At 38.3% G+C, this 21,928-nt stretch overlaps 1 protein-coding gene across 7 annotated transcripts in view; it reads right to left on the bottom strand.

Annotated features, from left to right (window-relative positions):
* Eef1akmt2 (EEF1A lysine methyltransferase 2) overlaps positions 1-21,928 on the bottom strand; it is an 88,945-nt gene that overhangs the window by 50,819 nt on the left and 16,198 nt on the right. For 4 of the 7 annotated variants that reach the window (XR_007235985.2, XR_015738415.1, XR_007235983.2 and 1 more), the window contains exons 4-6: positions 14,244-14,351; positions 9,288-9,504; positions 3,690-3,873 (exon numbers count right to left, since the gene is read on the bottom strand). Coding sequence is in view for 3 of the 7 variants with exons in the window: in XM_048455215.2 (XP_048311172.1) it covers positions 3,755-3,873; positions 9,288-9,504; positions 14,244-14,351 (444 nt within the window). In the remaining 4 variants the exon portion in view is untranslated. Of the gene's footprint in view, positions 1-3,494; positions 3,874-9,287; positions 9,505-14,243; positions 14,352-21,928 lie in introns of those variants that run through there. The other 3 variants (XM_048455215.2, XM_085693229.2, XM_087908342.1) reach the window with 3 other exon arrangements.

The following is a 21,928-nucleotide window of genomic DNA, read 5'->3' as shown; positions in this document are numbered from 1 at the left end:
AACAAGCAGGTCCTTGGAGGTTGCTGGCCAGCTACCTAACTCAAACACTGAGCTTCAGGTTCAGTAAGAGACCCTGCCTCGAGGAAATAAGGAAGACAATATAAAGCAGCAATATAAGGAGATACTTGGGCTGGGTGTGGTGGCGCTAGCCTTTAATCTCAGCACCTAATCAGGAGGCAGGGGCAGGTAGATCTGAGCTCAAAGCCTGGTCTACAAAGTGAGTTCCAAGACAGCCAGGACTAAGTAGAGATCTTGTCTCAAAAAAAAAAAAAAAAAAAACAAACAACAACAACAAAAAACAACAACAACAAAAAGAGACTCAAAGTCTTCCTTTGGCTTCCATATGTGTAGCCTATGCACTAGCATGTGTATGTTCATACACACTAAAAAGATTCCATATCTCATAAATAACAATATTCTGAAAAGCTTAAGTTATATATATTTTAAAGTAATTTCTCACATTTTGCATTCTAAAATAAAAGCTATTTCAAAATCATTATTTTTGTTCAAAGTCTATATAACTGTCTCCAAATATTGAAAAGACAACTAGTAGCCTTGATGGTCAAGCTGACCGAAGTTACAGGCTTGTCTTCCTCCTCTACCCCTCAAAACAAAAACCATATAATGCTGGACTAGGGAGGCTAAATACTAAAAGAATATTTACCATTAAAAAAAAAAAAAAGGTTTTTGAAACTCAATATTCTCAAAAAGCTGAAAATCATCAAAAATTATATAACTTTTAAAAATTTATTTTACATATGCATATTTTGTCTATATGAATGTTTGCACACCACATGCCTGTCTGGTGTCCAAGGAGGCCAGAAGAGAGAATATGGGACTCCTACAAACTGGAATAACAGATGGTGTGAACCACGTGAGTTCTGGATAAAAACTCAGGTACTCTGCAGGAGCAACAAGTGCCCTTAACTGCTGAGCCATCTTTCCAGTACCCCCAAAGTTACATAATTAAAAAAAAAATACATTAAGACTCCAATACTAAAATATTGTCCCAAATACAGTTTCCTTAAATACTAGATATATAGATGATACACTTTATCGTTTTCAATATATAAATGCCCTCCAGATAAGTACCTCGTCTCTACCTCCCTCTAAGTTCATACAACTAACAATCCCCTTCCACAGAAAGATAAATGACAAAACTCACTTTTCACTTTTCTTTTGTGTGTGTATGCTTGCACATGTGTGCACTGTATATGGATATGTATGTAGAAGTCAGAGATCATTAGGTATTGTTGTGGAATATTAGTTTAACCATGTAAAGGTGTGTTATATTTGTTTCTGCTTTTGTAAACGATGCAAAGATATGTCATTTGTTTGATTAAATAAAATTAACCTGGTTAACTAAGTGTAGCAAGGGTAACTTGGTGGGGGCTGAGCAGAAGGATGGCCCTTTATCAGGAGACCTGAAGAAGAGGAGTTTAGCTACTTGCTATTCAGCCTCTCTGAGCTAGCAGGATTTCTCCTCAACCTCTGAATCCTGAGTTCTTTTTTTTTTTAATATTTATTTATTTATTATGTATACAATATTCGGTGTGAATGTCTGCAGGCCAGAAGAGGGTACCAGACCTCATTACAGATGGTTGTGAGCCACCATGTGGTTGCCGGGAATTGAACTCAGGACCTTTGGAAGAGCAGGCAGTGCTCTTAACCACTGAGCCATCTCTCCAGCCCTCCTGAGTTCTTTAGAATAGAGATTTAGATAAAATTTCCTTTAATAGCCACGAGAGCGCCAGTGCCTGAAGGAATGGAATTTCCAGCTGGCTGTGAGACATCAGAACTGCGGCTGGTAGACACGGAGTTGCAATGCCAGTCAGGACAGCAGCTACTTTAGGTGCCGTCACTACACTGAATGCGAAACAGGGAATCTTTCTCAGTTATCCTCAACTTTATTTTTTATGAACTTATTTTATTAATTTATGATTTATGACTTATTTTGTGAATTTATTTTATTCTCAGTGAACCTGGAGCCAACTGATTCAGTTAGGCTGCCTGGCCATCACGCCTCAGGGTCTCTGATCTCTGCTTAGCAGCACTGAGATTATAAGCAATGCTGCGGCATACAGCACTTTACACAGGCGCAAGGGGTATGAACTCCGGGCTTCATGGTGACATGGCAACTTTGGTTTTTTTTTTTTTGAGAAGGGGTTTCACTGTGTAGTCCAGCCTTTTAACTTCAGTTTCTCCTCCTACCTCAGCCTCCTGAGTGCTAAGACTACAGGTGTGTCATGACAGTTCAGTTCCTGGGAAAGGACCGTCCCTCAAAACAGAGACAGTAAAGAGTAATAATGGATGTCATAAGATTCGGGTGACTAACTCACTATTCTCAAAGTCCACAGTCCAGCACTAGTTAGTCAGTTGTTAGTGATCAATACTAACAAAGGGCTATACAGCTCCTAAAAGTAAGTGTCCACCTGAATTTTGTATGTAGCACTGACTTAGATACTATAAAGACAAAGATTTAGCACCCGGGAGTAGACTATGTTAGAAGAAGAATTCTAAAGTCAGCCAGACCCAACTAAGAATCTTGGCTTCACCAGGTACTATCTGGCCTTGCAAAAGTGTCTCCACTTAGGACTGGAGAGATGGCTCAGCAGTTAAGAACACTGGCTCCACATCCAGAGAACTTAGGTTCAATTCCCAGCACCCACATGGCAACTCACAACTGTCTATAACTGATACCCTCATACATATATGCAAGCAAAAACAACAATGCACATTAAATAATTCTTTTTAAATTAAAATAAGAATGAGGGGGTGGCTGAAAAGATGGTGCAGAGGTAAAAAGCACTAGCTGCTCTTCCAGAGGACCCGGGTTCAATTCCAAGCATTCACATGGCAGCTCACAACTGTCTGCAACTCCAGTTCCACGGGATCTGACACCCTCACATAGACATACATGCAAGCAAATACCAATGGATGTAAAAAATAAAAGGGAATCATCAAAAGTGTCTTCACTCTTGGCTGCAGCTCTCCTATACATAAACAAGTAAAACCTTGGGAAAATACCTGGAGGACTCAATGATTTAATAAAACATCATTAGCTAACATGGAACTATTCTATCTCCTTAAACTACCCATCTCTCCTCCACAGGGTAAAGACTAGAGAGTTACCAGTGTGGTGGCTCACACCTTTAATCTCAGCACTGGGGAGGGAGAGGCAGGTGGATCTCTGAGTTCCAGGACAACTAGAGCTACACAGCGAGACACTGTCTCAAAAATAAATAAATAAATAAAAATATTTCATCAATTTCTCTGAGTTTGCTTAATAACACGACAATCAGGGAGCTCTCCAAGTTATCATCACAAAATGGCATCGCTTAACATACTTCATAGTCTATTACACATAAGAAAATTCTTAACTATTCTGGTCTTGAAACAGCTTGGTCAAATCTTCATAAAAGTCATTTTCAATTCCAACTTTTATCAACACACAAAAAAACAAGAATATATGCTTTCTGTAAATTCATACTGCCTTGAAGCTTTCAACTGTTTAATAGTTACAGAAAACTGCTACAAAGCACAGGAAAAATATTTATATGTCAAATACAAAATAAAATTTTAAATTATTCTTAGTTAATATCTAAATGCTGATTCCCATACTTATGGTTTCCCACCACCCCATTATCTGTACTCAATCTGCACAGCCTTGGTGCTTACTAAGTACTTACTAAGCACTATTTGTACTTGCTTCTTCTCTATCAGGTTTCTGTGCTGTACAGTTTCTTCTAGGAAGCTAACTGACTTTGTCCAAGGAAGTCTCACTTTTTTGAAAAACCAAAGCTGCTACAGTGTTTCCAGATCTACCTCCAAAACTGAACTTGGGTGTTGGCAGCTCTTCAAAAAGCTCAAATCCTGTAAGATAAAATTAAAATATCTGTGTTAGAGATATTTGTGCCCACAACATGCTTTCAAATCCTTTCTAAAAGTGATTTCAAACTGGTAACTGAGCTTAATTTTGCAACTGTTTTCCCAGCTCATCCCCCAATTTTTTTTTTTAAATGAACAGGGACAGAAAGGACCAAAAACAATCAGCACGGAAGTCTTTTCCCCCATTTCCTCTAGTCCTGCTTACACTACCTCCCCACCACCTCCTTAAGTCTACTTCTCCTTGGTAGGAAGCAGCTGTGATGCACAGAATTCTTGCAGTGTACCAGCACAGCTTCTGATGTGGCTTTCTATGGGGGAACTCAATCACACCACCAATACAAAGGCATGTAATACAGAAAGGTTAAAAAAATTTAAAGAAAAAAATGAATTTGTAAATGATGAGAAAGTTCTGAAAACAGACCTCTCATGGTTACATAACAACATGGATGAAATTACTGCTCTGCACACTTAATTCATTACCTATGATCTACGGGTTTAGCTGTATTTGGTTTTTCTGTGACAGAGCCTCATATAGCAGTGGTTGGTCCTATAGTTTCTATATACCCACAGATGACCTTCAAACTCCTGATCTTCCTGCCTCCACCTAACAAATACTAGGATTAAAGGTATACACCGCCATGCTCAATCTGAATCATTCACTTAAAAGCAGTTAAAATAGTAAAAATCTTATGGGTGTTTTATCACAAATTTTAGAAGATTAAATGAAAATACCCAAACCAAACTACTATCTTGGAAGAAATTGTAACTTTCAGAGCACAAAATGCTTTTAAAAGAAACACTTATTTAAAACCCAATGTCCTAGGTTCAAGTCTGTTTTCCCACCTCTAAATAAGAAATACATTTGCTCAAGGAACCTTTTCCATGACCCTGAATTCTATTCATAGATGGTAGACAGCAAAACCTCCGCGTGACTTTATAAAGATTCAAATAAAATAACTAGTGTTTCCCTAAACTATAAAATGAGTTGTAAATGTATATTTTATGGTAGTTTTTTTTATTTATTTTTTTTTTTTTGATTTTTGAGACAGGGTTTCTCTGTAGTTTTTGGTGCCTGTCCTGGAACTAGCTCTTGTAGACCATGCTGGCCTCAGACTCACGGAGATCTACCTGCCTCTGCCTCCCGAGTGCTGGGATTAAAGGGGTGCGCCACCACCGCCTGGCCTTTATGGGAGTTTTTTGTTTGTTTACTTGTTTGTTTTGCTTTGTTTTGTATTTTTTTTGAGACAGGGTCTCACTAAGTAGCTCTGGTTGTTCTGGAACTTGCTTTATACAAAAGGCTGGCCTCAAACTCAGAGACCCACCTGCTTCTGCCTCCCGAGTGCTGGGATTAAAGACGTGCACCACTACTGCCTAAGGCCAGTTTAGTCAACATAGTGAGTTCTAGCCAAGACTACAGAGAAAAACTCTGTCTCAAAATAAACAAACAAAAAACCATCAAGGTATTTCAGTGGTAGAATACTGGCCTCCTATGTGTAAGGCTTGGGTCTGGAATTGAAGCCTATAGAAATAAAATAATAAAACAAAGCAGAAAGGTCACTAAACAACTAAACAAATACATTGGGCTGCAGAGATGGCACAGCAGGGAACGGCACCTGCCACCAAATCTGGGGACCTGAGTTCGATCCCCAGGACCCACATAATGAAAGAGAACTGATTCCCAAAGGAATCACATACCCCACCACCCAGCTAAATAAATAAACTGTAATAAAAATGTTGAGAAAAATATTTACATTGTATGAACAGTAATACCGAGGAAAATTGCACAATTCATTTCAAATATGGAAAAAAAAAAAAAAAAGAAGCTTTAAGGACTGGTGAGGCACATGAGCTGACAGAGGCAGCTCACACAGGCCTCAAAAGGTTCAGGCCAGAGGGGGTTTCAGCACTGAGAGGGAAGTAGATACAGGCTCCCACTCAAGAATCTATCTGTAGTAGATACCCACTGGCAAAGAAAAATTCAGTTTTCTCCAATGGACTCTCACTGTATCAGCCACACTTCAGGACAAGTCCCATGTACAGAAGTAGTTGGCAAATACAAAGCACACTCAATGGTGGGTTGGTTTTTTTTGTTTTGTTTTGTTTTGTTTTGTTTTTCGAGACAGGGTTTCTCTGTAGCTTTGGAGCCTGTACTAAAACTTGCTCTGTAGACCAGGCTGGCCTCGAACTCACAGAGATCTGCTTGTCTCTGCCTCCCGAGTGCTGGGATTAAAGGTGTGCATTATCACCACCAGGCTCAATAGTGTTTTTGTAGACTGTCTCATTACACTCTGTTTGGGTTTTACGGCTTATTTATTTTTATTTCCATTTTTGTGAGATTTTTGGTGGTTTTGTTTGTTTGTTTGTTTGCTTGTTCATTTTGGGGAGTTGAATGTGTTTCTTGATCTTTTTTCCTTTTAGGTTTTATTTGTTTTTAAAGAGAAAATGAACATAAAGCTGGGTAGAGAGGTAGGAAGGATCTGGGAGGAATTGGGGGAGGGAAGGAAACATGATCAGAATACATTGTATGAAAAAAAAAAAAAAAGACTGGTGAAGAAAGCTTCATTCTAAGCCAATGGATTGTGGCAGCCAATCTAGGCAGCTCCTAGGGAGGCCTTCAGCAGTGACATGGGGCAGAGTACTCTGTTGCTGTCTTGCAGCATCTAAATTCAAGCACCATTTTCTAAGCAATACAATCATAAAAGTCTCTAATGCTAAATAATTATTTTTAACATATCCTATTAGAACATTTTTCTTGTTTTAATTCTCCATTTAGTTCTAAAACTGAAATTAAAGAGTTTACTCAATAGTTCTCAGACAAACTAACATTTTAAAGCACAGTATTCCAGGCTAAAGTCTGTTCCTCATTACCAGAGACAGACAAAAGTGTTTATGTCTGTTGGTTCCAGGGTAAAAGAGAACACCTGTATTTAAGAACCAGCGGAAAACGTGCCCCACACAGCAGAAGTGAGCATTTATTAAAACTGTTGAGTTTTGAAAAGAAGGGCTATTGATAGAACACAACTGTTTCTTTGGAGTTTTTATTTGCTTGTTTTTTGGATTTTTGGTTTGTTTGGGTTTTTTTTTTGTTTTGTTTTGGGGTTTTTTTGGGTTTTTTTGTTTTTTTTGTTTTTTTTGGATACAGGGTTTCCCTATGTAGCCCTCACTATCCTGGAACTTGTTCTGTAGACCAGGCTATCCTTGAACTCAGAGATCCGCCTCCTTCCGTCTCTCAAATGATGGGACCAAAGGTGTGTACCACAACTGCAGGACTAGAACCCAACAGTTCTAAGAGAAATAAATGTAACATGGAAGATACTAAAATTAATGACATAAAAGACAGTAAATCATATACAATTCTTGTTTGCTGGAAGTAACAGTAATGAAGCCAAAAGCTCACATTTTCAGTAATAAATGCTTCAGGCTGTCCATTATAAAACCTGCTTTGAATGTACAAGAGAAGACACAGGACATGTTCTCTCTGCCTAGCCCTTTAATACTAAAAGGAAAACAAAATCTAAGATAGGTGCACACAATATGATGCACGGTTACAGAAAACTGGGCAGTAAGCTCTCTTGAGGGAGATGATTTCTCATTAACTTGTGAGAGGGGGTCAAAATGTAACCAATATTTAGTGTAGAATCATTTACCTAATACTTCATCCTGAAAAATTCCTTCCATTCCTCTATAAAATAATTAGTACTAACCCTGAAAAAGACTCCAAGGAAAAGGTAAACAAATACCAAAAAGTTTTCAAAGTACTTTCCCAGGAAGGTCTCTATGCTGCATAGATAAACTTGATGTGGGAGGCCCTTCTGTATGCTGTGAATTTGTCTTATTACCATTCATAATAAGAGGCTAATCTGGCCAATAACCAGGCAGAGCAGAGCCAGGTAGGAAATTCAAACAGAGATACAGAGAGAAAAAAAGCCGAGTCAGGGAGATAACAGCAGTCACGGAGAAGCAAGATATAAGTTAACAAACCACAAGCCTTGTGGTAAAATATAAACCAATAGAAATGGGTTAATTTAGGTTGTGAGAGCTAGTTAATTATGAGCCTGAGCTAATAGGCCAATAGTTTGTAAGCCTCAGAGTTGTTGGGAACTGGCGGGCAGGACAGAAAATTCCAGTTACATAAACTAGAAGGTAAAATACTTCTTGAAGTGTTCAAGAAAGAGTCTGAGAAAATTCCAAATGCTCTATGTATAGAGATAGATGATTCTTAAGGCTCACAAAACTCCCTTTCAGTAGACAGTACGAGTATTATCTTTGGCTAATGGGGCAGGAAAAAAATCCTACCTGGCATAAAAAAAGGCAGAAGGAGTCAGGAGGTGGTAACACACACCTTTAATCCCAGCATTTAGGAAGTGGAGGCAGGTGGATCTCTGTGAGTTAGAGGTCAGCCTGGTCTTCAGATCAAGTTCCAGGACAGTCAGGGCTACAGAGAGAAACCTTGTCTCAACACACCCCAAACACACACACACAAAAGGTAAAAGGGACTTTCCTCAAGAATCAGTATGCAGAAGCATTATTGATTCCCCACTACATTTTTCTGCAATGTTAAAAATAATTGCGCTATATATATTAGAAACAGAGAAATGCAGAGGCAGGCGGATCTCTGCGAGTTCGAGGCCAGCCTGGTCTACAAAAGCTAGTTCCAGGACAGGCTCCCAAGCTACAGAGAAACCCTGTCTCGAAAAACCCAAAAAAAAAAAAAATAGAAAAAAGAAAAGAAAAGAAAAGAAAAAGAAACAAACAGACAAATCTTAAATACTTAAATGACCGCAAACCATAAAAACTACATATAATTAAAACATTCACCAGGCGGTGGTGGTGCACACCTAAAATCCCAGCACTCAGAAGGCAGAGACAGGTAAATTTCTCTGAGTCTGAAGCCAGACCGTTCTACAGAAAGAGTTCAAAGATGGTCAGGGCTACACAGAGAAACCCTGTCTCAGAAAAAAAAAAAAAAAAAAAAAAAAAAGGAAAAGAAAAACTAAAACATTCCTCATGTACTTCCATTTACATGAGTGTAGATTCACAAATTAGTTCACTGAAGTCAAAAGCACAGCACATGTGCTCTGAATCTCAGGATAGATCATACAGCTTAAATAAAAGATTGCATTGCTTAAATAAAGAGCTTGCTCTTTATAAGCTCATAAATTTTAGTACTTAACTGCCACGATTTCTGGGAAAAAGGTTAAAAAGGCCTTTGGATCCCAACCAATTTACTTCTCTGTGCTTTGTATACACAGTTCAAAGTTATTACCAAGGTCATTAACACAGAAGAAAGGCAGGCAATTCCCACAACCAGAAATGTAAAATACTGTACCCAACAGGGGAGCTAAGCAGAAGTATAATATCCCAAGGAAGTAAACATTCAATCCCATGCATCCAGTTACCTTCACTGAACACATCTAGCAACTCTGCCTTGGTCCAATTACAAGAGGTTATTAGAAAAAAGCCTTTTACTTCCAAAACCCTGGAGAGAGACATCACATATTGCTTCCTCTTCTCAACTGCATTGTCAGGATTAAGACTTATGGCATCGAAAGTCCCTTTGTCAACACAAACATGAAATCCAGACAGCTTTGTGGAAAGACTCAAAAAGTCTTCTACCTATATTAGAAATGAATGTCCATATGAGAAAAATTAACACAATCTTTATATAACTTAAGTGACAACATGTAAAGGTTAGAGATAAAAGAGTCCATTATGATGGCATTTTACATATAATAAACATATTTTCAACTTTATAGCTAACTTTTATGTGCGTTATTTCCGATATCATTAAAGCCAAAATTAGAATAGAGTTTGATAGTGTTTCCTGGACATTTCAAATCTCTACAAATTTGGAAACAAATCAAAGCCAGGAATACTGGCTCAAAAGCCCAGTATACAAAAAGTTGATTCTTATGAAAATATTTAACATATTTATCAAAATGATAAAATTTATTTGGAACCCAGGTCACTGCAAATAAAATTTATGACTTGCACTCCCACTGAGTGGCCTAAAGTAAATAAAGAATTACCAAAATTTCCTTTGTTTTGATTCAGCAGCTCACAAAGCTACTAATGGATATTACAACAGGCATGAAGCTTAAGAAATTAAGGGACTATTTAAACTATGACTACTCTACTTGCTAAATGTCCTGCACTTTAGCTTTTAATAATTCATCAGCATCCTGCTTTTAACCACCTAATAGGACTTCGGTATTTGAAATAGTGATGTGCCTTCATTTTGTAATACAAAAATTTACTAATGAATTTAATTCTAAAATTTGGGGAGGGGGGGTTCAAGACATGGCTTCTCTGTGTACCAGCTCTGGCTATCCTAGAACTCACTTTGCAGAACAGGCTGGCCTTGAACTCATAGAGATCTCATCATTAATACAATTTTAGTAATGAAAGTAAATATCTAAATCAACCCTTAAAATGTATACTATGTATTGGCATGTGTGCTTCTTGTGTGTGTGGGGAGGGAGGTCTCTCTCTCTCTCTCTCACACACACACACAGAGAGAGAGAGAGAGAGAGAGAGAGAGAGAGAGAGAGTCTCACACATGTAGCCCAGGCTCTCCTAGATCTGCTTCTGCTACAGTGCTGAATGAAACTGCAGATACACAGCAGCACAGTACACTCAACATGTCCTTCTATTTGAAGATGGGAACTTTTCCTGCTCTCATAGCCAAGGCACAGACTTCATTACATCTAATAATGAAATAAAGACTACAAGAAGAGCTCACTCTGGGGACATCCTCGTGCTAAACAACTGTACAAAACATTCTTGGATTCCAAAGGTATTTCATGACATTCATACTCATTAGATACAGGATACAACAGTAAGTAGAAGAGTAAAGAAACCTGTGTTAGAATATAGAAACCTTGTGTTTTATAAAGGGAGAGATAAACAATAAATAAGCTGCCACTGTTTAAGAGCATCTTCCAGAATACACACATTGAAAATCTAAACACAATCATATATTAACAGTATCTGGAAGAGCCCCTTTGAAGTGATTGCATCATAAGGGCTCTTTCCTCATGAATAGATTAATGAATTAATGAGGGATTGGCATTGTTATAAAAGCAAGCTTTCTCTGGCTCATTGGCCTGCTATAATGCAGAAGGCCCCTCACCACATCATCATGTAAGAATCATCTTGGACTCTCCTGCACTCACATGCACATACTCACACTAAGACATGTAATTTTCTAAAACTTTATAGTATTTTAAGGTTCAGACTCAGTGGGTAAAGGCTTCTGTCACCAAACTAGACAATCTGAGTGGACCTTTAGGACTGGCATGATAGCGAGAACCAACTCCCACAAGTGTCCTCTGACCTACACAAGTATGTTGTAGTGCATTTATACACCACACTAAATAAATAAAATGTAATAAGATAGATAATGATACTATTTCAGACAGTGCCAGCAAGATGGTTCAACAGATAAAGCCTTGCCACCAAACCTAAGTTTGAGCCCGGGGATCCACATGAGGAAAGGCAAAAATCAATTCCAGAAAGTTGTGCTCTATCTCAATTCATGAACACATGAATGTCCACACAAGTACATATACAAAATAAATAAATGCAATTTAAATTCTAAAAAACAAATCACAAATGCTTAATAATATTATACCATAAAATATCTCTTAAAACATATTCTAAATAAAGTACTATTAGGAAAACAAAAACTGGGACTAGAGAGATGGCTCACCAGTTAAGAGCACTGGCTGCTCCTCAGTGACTCTAGGTTCAGTTATCAGCACCCACATGGCAGTCTACTGTCACCTGTAACTCAAGATGTAGAGAGTCTGCAGCTCTCTTCTGGCCTTCCCAGGTAATACACCAATACACATAAAAATAAATGAATCTTAAATAAAATAAAAATAGGGTCTGAGCTCAGTAGATAAAGGCACTTGTCACCAAACCAACAAACTAAAAGATTCAATCCCTGGAGCACACATGGTGGAAGAAGGCCAACCACTGTCACAATGGAACATGTATCTGCCCACCACACACACAATAAATACATGAGTATAATTTTAAAGAGAAAAGGCTCAGCATAGCAATACATGCTTGTAATTCCAGCAACTGGGAAAGCAGAAGCACAGAAGACCAGAAGTTCAGATGCCTCGCATGTCTGATCCTGTCTCAGTAGCACAAAACAATACAAAAATCCATAAGACAACCAAGAAGTGCATATCTATAGTCATGCCTTCAGAAAGTAAAGGCAGTGCCTCGAAAGTCTTAGGCCTGCCTAGGCTACAAAGGGAAGCACCACCCCTAATCTTGAGGAAACAATAATAAGACTGTGAGTAACTAGGAAGACAAATCTTTTGTTAAAAAAGAAAAGAAAAGAAAGAAAAAAGAAAAAGAAAGGCAGCCTGAGTTGACCTTGATTGCATATGCCTTTAATTCCAGAACTCAGGAGACAGAGGTAGATGGATTTCTGAACTTAAGGCCAGCCTGGTCTACAAAGACAGTTCCAATATAGCCAGAGCTACACAAAGAAAAGTCGAGAAGGGGGGGGGGGGGGACGAGAAGAGGGCTGAAGATGGAGTTCAGTGGCAGAGTTCTTATCTAACACGTTAAAAGGAATACACTGGACTCCAGCATAAGGAAGAGGGCTTTCTAAAGCTTGCTGTGCCATCTAGGCTCCTTGCTGAATACAAAGGGAAGCCAATGGAGGTCTGGAAGCAAAAAAGTAATCAAAGTCATCTGGTGGCACAAACTTTTAATCCCAGCACTCAGTAGGCAGAGGCCAGTCTGGTGTGCAGAGCGAGTTCCAGGACAGCTAGGGCTACACAGAGAAATTCTGTCTCAAAAACCAAAAACAAACAAAAAAACAAAGATGTAAGCCAATTTTCATTTGATTCACTCTATTTTGTAGCATGGGAGTGGTGAGGCAAAGAGAAGAAACAAAGTTGACTCCTTGAATTTTAAGGGTTCTAATTTCCTTCTGCTGCTGTGAGAAAACACTCAGATGAAAAGCAACTCTGGGGCTGGAGAGATGGCTCAGTGGCTAAGAGCACTGACTGCTCTTCCAGAGGTCCTGAGTTCAGCTCCCAGCAACCACATGGTGGCTCACAGCCATCTATAATGAGATCTGGTGCCCCCTTCTGGTGTGCAGGCATACATAGAAGAAATGCTATATATATAGTAAATAAATAAACCTAAAAAAAAAAAAAAAAAAGGAAATAAAGAAAAGAGCAACTCCGCAGAGGAAAGGACTTATTTTATCTTCTAGATCAGGTCATAGGACAGGAACTCAAGGCAGGAACCTGAAGCTTTCTGACTTTCTCACAGGCTGAAGCTTGGCTAGTAGCTTTCTAATACAGTCAGGCTATGCTAGGGATGGTGCCACTCATAGTGGGCCGGGCCTTCCTATATCAATTAATAATCAAGACAATCCTCAAAGATATGCCCACAGGCCAATCTGATCTAGACAATTCTTCAATTGAGGTTTTTATCTCTGATGACTTTAGGCTATGTCAAGTTAACAATTAAAGCCAAGTGGGACAAAGAATTAAAAAACAATGTTTGCATTCACATTAATAACATCCTATGCATTTACAAGTCTTTTTTAAAATATAAATCATTTTCTTTAAGAAATAAAAACCAACCAAATCCTGCCATAGTCACAGCTGAAGTGGCTGTAGCCTCTAACAGAACCTGAGTCGGAGAACAGCACTGCAGGAAGGGATGCCCAGCACTTAGAACTTTTTGATATGATTAATCCAGAGTCAGGTACTGTATGTTTTTGCAAACACGGATGTATTGTATGAACATAAAATATATATAAATACACAGTGAAGAAGATACTTTCCCACAAAGCACAGTGGTACATGCCTATAATCCAAGCTAGATTGAGGCAGGAGATATCAAGTTTGAGGCTGGCCTGGGTTATACAGTAGAACTCTTGTCTCACACACACACACACACACACACACACACACACACACACACACAAAAGTAATTTCTGTAAACTAATTAATTAATTTTTTAAAAGACTTATTTATGTATTTTATGTCTGAGTGTTCTACCTGCATATACACCTGCACGCCAGAAGAGGGCATTAGACAAAACTATAGATGGCTGTGAGCCGTCATGTGGTTGCTGAGAATTCAACTCAGGACCTCTCAAAGAGCAGCTGGTGCTCTTAACCACTGAGCCATCTCTCTAACCCTAGATTAAATTTTTAATGGTTACTTTTAAATGTTTCAGTTTGGATTATTTATGATTGATCCTTAATTTACAAATTCAAAAAGGTCAGCAGATTAACATACTTTAAAAGTCTTTAAACATTATAGCTTATTTTAAATATTACTTAAAATATTATAGTAATAAGTAATAGTTACCTTCAAGTTAATGTTAGATAGTCCTTCCTTCTCTAGAATGCTTGCAGAAAGCTTAATTGCAGAAGGAGAATAATCAATCCCAGTTACATTAGAGAAACCATGTTTCACCTAGAGACAGAGAAATAATTTCATAATTTAGTTTAAAACTTTTAATGTTTTGCTTATGAATTATAATATTCTTTGAATCTAGAATTATTTTAACTTTGTCATAGAGCAAATGTCACAGAATATCCAATTATCCATATTTAAATTTTATTGTACTCTAAACAGAAACCAAAAGCTTAAATTCATGACATTTTTTTGTTTTTGTAATATCTGATTTCTCTGCATATGTCATGACTTGGTTTTCGTTCAGCAAATTATAAATTATTTAATTCTCTATCAGTCACATAATTAAATCACTTTATATTTGGATAGTACTTTTCCACTTTTTCAACTATTTCACACATTCAATTAGATCTCTGTGAAAGGCCTGTGAGGTAGTCTGGGCAGGAACTGCAGAGGGATCACTGAGCTTGAGGGTTTACTACCTGCTGGGCATGGACCCTCCTCACATGTATGTCCCTGTCGCAAAAGCATACTAACTGCCATTCTTTACCCACCCCCCAATTATGCTGCTCATTATACTAGAAGAATTTCAAAGAAAAACAACAAAGGTTGCAAGCTATGGTATGGTCTGAAATTCTCATAGAGGGCATCACTATTTACAAAATGGCTACGTCCTTCAAAACTTAACCTAATGTCAATCATGTGGTGCACATCTTTAATCCCAGAACAGGGAGGCAGAGGCAGGAAGATCTCTATGAGTCTGAGGTCAGCCAGAAGCTCCAAGCAGTCAAGGATACGTAGGGAGACTCTGAGGTCTCAAAATAAACAAACAAAAACACTAACAACAAAAAAAAGCAGCCTACATTTAGACTTTTAAAAACAACTATTTTGAAAACACTTTTCAACCCTAAGAGACTGAGTTATCCTCTAAACTCAGGAGTCACACAACACCAGCTATTTTCTACAAATCATTTGCATTCCCTAGAGTTTTGAGACAGCCTCTCTCATTGTAGTCGAGGCCGACTTTCAACTTTCTACACAGCCTAAGCTTACCTCCTAGTTAGGAGCTTCCTTTCTGTACCTCCGGAGTGCGGGGCCTACAGATGAGAACCACCACACCCACCTCTATTCTGTTTCTGAGGGAAGGTCTACTATCCTATCCTCTCAGCTGCCTCTACCTTTACCATTGGAAATGATTATTTTCTTCTCATTTCTCTTTCTCACAATTCCTTCCCTAAGAATACTAAAAACCTAAGATGATTCTTTGGACTTTTGGCAGCTCCTTCTACCATGCCTGTGGACTATTCACAACAACTTATAAAACATATGCTGATGTTTTTGGGTTTCATAACAATCACTCAGAGCCAGAAACTATCACCAATGCTTTTCATAATCAGTTCCTGCACGGAGTATTTTCCCCAAGCTGAAAAAAATGAATGGACATTCTAAGAAACAATAAACAATCAAAAAAACAAGGAGAAAATTGAAGATAGAAACAGGTCCCAACCAGATGGTGGTGGTGGTACATGACTTCAATTCAGGCACTCGGGACAAGGCAGGTGGATCTCTGAGTTTAAGGCAGCTGAGTCTACAGAGTGAGTTCCAGGTCAGTCATGACTACACAGAGAAACCCTGTCTCAAAAAAAAAAAAAAGGAAAGAAGGAGGGAGGGAGGGAACAGTCCCAAAGACAGAAATGAAAGAAATACCAGAGGCAGATTTTAAAACAACCAAAACAAATGAAAATGACTAATCAAAGAATTTTGGCCAAGAACTGTGAATGTTAATTACAAACCAAACAATAAAAACAGAACTGAAATGTATAATAATTAAAGCAAGAAACTTAAGTGTGGGTTTGATGGATATAGCAACTAGATACAGCAAACATATACATATATTGCTTTTTTACTTTAATATATAAGTGCATCTATGTATGTACACACACACACACACTTTTTAAAGACAGGGTCTCACTATGTAGCTCTGACTGGCCTGGAACTCATTATGTAGAACATGGTGGCACTGAACTCAAAGATTCATCTGCTCTGCCTCTGGAGTGTGAGGATTAAAGACATGTGCCACCATGCCCAGTTTGTGCATTGCTGTGGGACAATGGTCTTATACTTTGTAAAGATTTGTCACTTGAATTAATTTAATAAAATGCTGATTGGCCAGGAAGTATAGGCAGGGTGACCGGCAGGAAGTATAGGCGGAGCAACGAGAACAGGAGAATTCTGGGAAGAGGAAAGAGTCAGTCTGCAGTCAACACAGAGGAAGCAAGACGAGAATGCCTCACTGATAAAAGGTACCAAGCCACGTGGCTAACAGAGACAACAATTATGGGTTAATGTAGGATGTAAGAGTTAATAAGAAGCCTGAGCTACTACCAGAATTAGTGAAGAAAATATCCCTCTTTAAAATAGAATGACAAATGAGAAAGAACCCTATAGAGCTGGGTGTGGTTGTACACACCTTAAACCCAAGCACTTGGCAGAGGCAGGTAAATCTCTTTGAGTTTGAGACTAGCCTGGTCTACAGAATTAGTTCTAGGACAGGCTCCAAAACTACACAGAGAAATCCTGTCTCAAAAAACCAGAAAAGAAACGTAATGATCTAACATGAAAATTAAAATTTTACAGATATAAGAGACCAGAAGAGAAGAAGAAAACAGAATAGGCATGAATAAGAAATAGAAATGACTGAGATTTTTTCCAATACTGAATAAAGGGCCCAAAGCACTTCAAACACAAACTGAGATAACAAACAAAACTACACACATCATAGTATTTCTGATGAAAACCAAAAAGAGAAAATCTTAAAAGTACCAGAAAATAAGAATAGAGGAACAAGAAGACAGATACTCCCGAAGACCAACAAGGGTGCCATACAGATGACAGTGAGTCATGAAGAATAGGAGCCAGAAAACAAGCAAATGAAAACACCAATCTAAGATTAGTAGCAAAACCACCTGTCAAAAATGTAGATAAATGCAAGCAAAGATCAGCAATGGCTGTTAACAAAAAGATATCACATAATACATAGGAAAATACATACCAAGTCGGGCAGTGGTGGCTTTTAATCCCAACACTTGGAAGCAAAACAGGTGGATGAGGTTGGCCTGGTTCACAGAGTGAGTTCCAGGACAGCCAGGGCTACATGGATAAAACTGTGTTGAAAACCAAAAAGAAATAGAAAATATATACCAACAACTAAGTTCACTTACCAAAAACCTTAATCAAAAAAAAAAAAAAAAAAAAAAACCTCAGTATCAGGGCTGAAGAGATAGTCCAGTGGGTAAAGTGCTTGCTACACACAAGGGTTGAAGACCTGAGTTCAGAACCTCAAAGCACCCATGAATCTCAAATAGACAGATGGGATAGGATGCATTTGTAATCCTTGTACTCCAAGAGCAATGGTTCTCAACCTGTGGGTCGCAACCCCTTTAGGGGGTCACATATTAGATATCCTGCATATTTGATATTTACATTACAATTCATAACAGTAGCAAAATTAGTTATAAAGCAGCAATGAAATAATGTTATGGTTGGGGTCACCACAATATGAGGAACTGTATTAAAGAGTCACAGCATTAGGAAGGGTGAGAACCACTCCAGAGGAAGATGAAAAGAAAAAACAAGAGACTCCCAGAGTATGCAGCGGAGAACAAGAGACCCTTTCTCAACCAAGGTGAAGAGTGAGAATGAACACCCAAGGCTGTTCCAACCTGGACACAAGTACCTTGACACACACATGCACGCACACACACAAGCAGGTTTTAAAATATAAGACAAAAACATGGGTGAGCAACATGTGGTGGTGCACATCTTTGATCCCAGCACTCAGCAGACTGAGAAAGGCAGAGCTCTATGATTTTTCTTTTTACAAAAACAGCTGACAATTTTATTTTCATATTTCACAATAAAAACTGTACTTTTTTATCCCACTTTTCTCCTTCAAAACTATTCTGTCAGGAAAGGGGAAGCCTCCCTTATCACGCAGCTAGAAGACACTCAGGCTCAGCACTGTGATCTCCTGGTGAAACAGAACAAGAAATACAAAACTGATGAAGAGCCCTTCTGCTCTTATCCATCTGGCCAAGTCATACCAAGCCAAGTGGGTACCACCATATGGAGAGCAGGAGGTATTATCATTGGAGGCCCAGATATCATGGGCATGTGGCCTCCCATGGGAGGCCTCATTCTAGGAGCAGGTCCCCAGGCATCATCCCAGGTGAAGAAGGGCCCATTATTGGCATCGTGGGAGTACCTATTGCTTCCAAGCAACCAGGAAATGATTCACACACTCAGGCTGACAAGGGTGGGCAAAGGACAAAAACCAGTGCAATGATGGGCCAGATATCTATGATTTTGAGGTCAGCCTTGTTTGGAAAATGAGCTCCAAGCCAGCCAGGACTGCATAGTAAGATACTGTCTCATAATGTCTCAAAAATACTGGTGAGAATATGGAGTTTAAACTCATATTTACTGCTGGTAGAAATATAAGAAAGCAGCCAATGAAGAAAATACTCTAATGGTTCCTTAAATACAGTAATTTGACTCCGCAATTCCAGTCCTATGTAAATACTCAAAGGAATGAGAATGTATCTCCATACAAACTTACACACACATTTTAACAATAGTAAAGCAAGAAGAAAAAAACCCTAAAATTCATCAATGAATGGATAAACAAGCAATGGTATAGCCATACAATGGAATATTATTCAGTCACATAAAGGAACAAAGTCCTGACAAGCTATAATGTAGATGGGTCTTTTTGAAAATTATGCAAGTGAAAGAAGCCAGACACAAAGGCCACATATGAAATATCCAAAACAGACAAACCAGCTAATATGGTTGCACACATCTGTAATTTCAACCCTTGGGAGGCTAAGGCAGGAAGATCACAGCAAGTTCAAGAATGTTGGGGGGGGGGGGGCTGGAGAGATGGCTCAGGAGGTTAAGAGCACTGGCTGCTCTTCCAGAGGTCCCGAGTTCAATTCCCAGCAACCACATTGTGGCTTACAACCATCTGTAATGAGATCTGATGCCTTCCATTACAGCAGTACATTGTATGCTTAATAAATAAAATAAAAATCTTAAAAGAAAATTTTGGGTTACATAGTAAGTTAGTAAGTGTATTAGGTCACCAAGAAAGAAAATAAGACTCAATCTCTAAAAACAACAAAATAGAGTCAACTTCCTGTTTCCAACAAGATGTAGGACACTTGGGTATTTTTTCCAGCACCATGCCTGCCTACATGCCGCCATGTTCCCAACCATGATAGACTGAATCTCTGAATTAAGAAACCCAGTGAGCTTCCTTAGAAAACAATTTTTCATGGAATGAACCAAGAAGAAACCTGCAAAACCATCCGGCACAGCTCTCCTACAAGTGCTCAAGTTCAAGACAGTCTCAGCAGATCTAGGATCACCTAAAAGACAAGACCATGGCAATACCTGTGAGGGATTCTCTTGGTTAGGTTAGTTGATGTGTGAAGACCTACACTAAAAGTAAATGATCAACGACGTTCTCTCCTGAACTGCATGAAGAGGAGAAAGCTAGTGTGCAGTGGTGTTTCCTCTCTGCTCCCAGATTCAACAAAAGGTGAGCAGCTGCCTCACACTCCTGCAACTAGGACCTCCCCATCATGATGGATGTACCTTGGAAATGATAGCCAAAATAAGCTTTTTCTCTCTCTAAAAATAAAACTAAACAAACAAACAAAACATAACAACAAAACAGGAAAGACAAATTCTCAAAGCAGGTTTCCAGAGACTAAAGAAAAAAGGGAGCATGCAGAATCAACGCTGTTGGGCACAGGACTCCTTTCTGAAGTGATAATTTTTAAATTTAAAACACTGATGATGGCTACACAACTCTGAGACTATACAAAAGAGCACAGAACTACATACTTTATTTAAAGGCTGAGTTTTCTAGTATATGAGTTATATCTATTTAAATAAAACAGCTGGAATAAACTTATTATTAACACCAAAGTAAAACTCAAAGCAAACTAAACTACAAAAACTAAAAAGGTACATTATGCCAGGCATGGTGGTGCAGACCTTTAGTCCCAGCACTTGGGTGATAGAGGCAGGCAGATCCTTGAGTTCAAAATCCAGCCTGGTCTATAGTGCTAGTTCCAGGACAGCCAGGGCTACACAGGAAAACCTTGTCTCTAAATCCCCTCCCACAGAAAAAAAGAAAGAAAAGAAAAACATTACACAATAATAAATCAGTTAATCAGTTCGTTCACAAAATATGTATCTTACTTTGTAACAGAACCTGGAAGTTCATATAATAAAATTTACAAAATCAAAGCAAAATATAAATTCACAACTATGGCTGTACACTCATGTTTCAGTAACTAATAGAACTAAATGTAGGTAGTGTATCTACTTGTAAACTATTAGTTATAGACAATTTACACTGGTATAACTTCTTATATATTGACATATATGTAAAATTATCTTTGTATTCCTAAGGTAATTTGTATATTGACACAAATTCAAATTATATTTGCTAGATTTTATATGTTACTATTTCTGTTTATAATTGTGCACATATGCAAAGTTATTTTGTCATATTATATGCATGTATGCTTCTACTTCTGCTTAAGATATTTTGTATATTGATGCAATTTTAGGATATTTATCATAGGCACTAAACATTTCTACCTCTGATCAAGATACTTAAATATATAGATTACGTTTTGAGGTCATTGTCCTCACTTGCTGCGCATCTGTTTAAGAATTATTTTTTAACATGAAACCTTAGTCTTTAAGCTATATAGGTATTAAAAATTTTGCCTTTGGGCAAAAAACTGCTGTTGCCTCGACTACTGACAAAATGCATGGTGTCCAAACTGGACAAGCAAGATAAAAGCAAAAACAACTACCAAATCTTGCCAAGACAGGGTAGGACAGTCTTTCAAATTTTCCTGCCTCTAAAAAATGGCCTGTCAGAAATTCTAGGCCTTAGCCAAAGTTGGTTGCCCCGATTTTGCAAATGAGACTTTGGGTGACTGTCTAGGTAGCCAGTTGTCTCTGTCATTTTTATACCTTTTAGAAGTCTCTTGCTTGCACTTCCTACTCACTCAGGTAATATTATTTCCCTTCTCAGGTCTTTGATAGAGTTGAAGACAGATAGTTATAGTTTTCCTTAGTTATGATAAAAGATAAATAAGATATAAACCTTTACACTCACAAAGAAATATTGTAACTGTAATTCTTGCTTGATGCCTGCTTTGTTAAACGTAATTTACTGTGCTAAAGTTAAAAACCTTCCTTTTTATTTAGATAAAAAGGGGAAATGATATGGCATTCCCCCTCTGCATGCTGTGAATATGTTTTATTACCACTGGTTAATAAAGAAGATGCTTTGGCCTATGTCAGAGCAGAATATAGCAAAGTGGGAAATACAAGCAGAGATAAGAGGAGGAAAGAAGTCAGTGAGATACCATGTAGCTGCCAAAGGAGAAAGACGCCAGAACCTTACCACGGCCTCGTGGTGATACACAGATTAATAGAAATGAGTTAATTCAGATATAAGAGCTAGCTAAAAATAAGCCTGAGCCATCAGTCAAACAGTGTTGTAATTAATATAGTTTCTGTGAGATTATTTGGGTCTGGTCAGCCAG

Source organism: Myodes glareolus, chromosome 7 (genome assembly GCF_982192425.1).
Source record: "Myodes glareolus chromosome 7, mMyoGla1.1, whole genome shotgun sequence".
In the NCBI taxonomy this organism is placed as follows: Eukaryota; Metazoa; Chordata; class Mammalia; order Rodentia; family Cricetidae; genus Myodes; species Myodes glareolus.
Note: the sequence above shows the minus strand (reverse complement) of the source record. Positions and strands in the feature narration are given on the sequence as shown.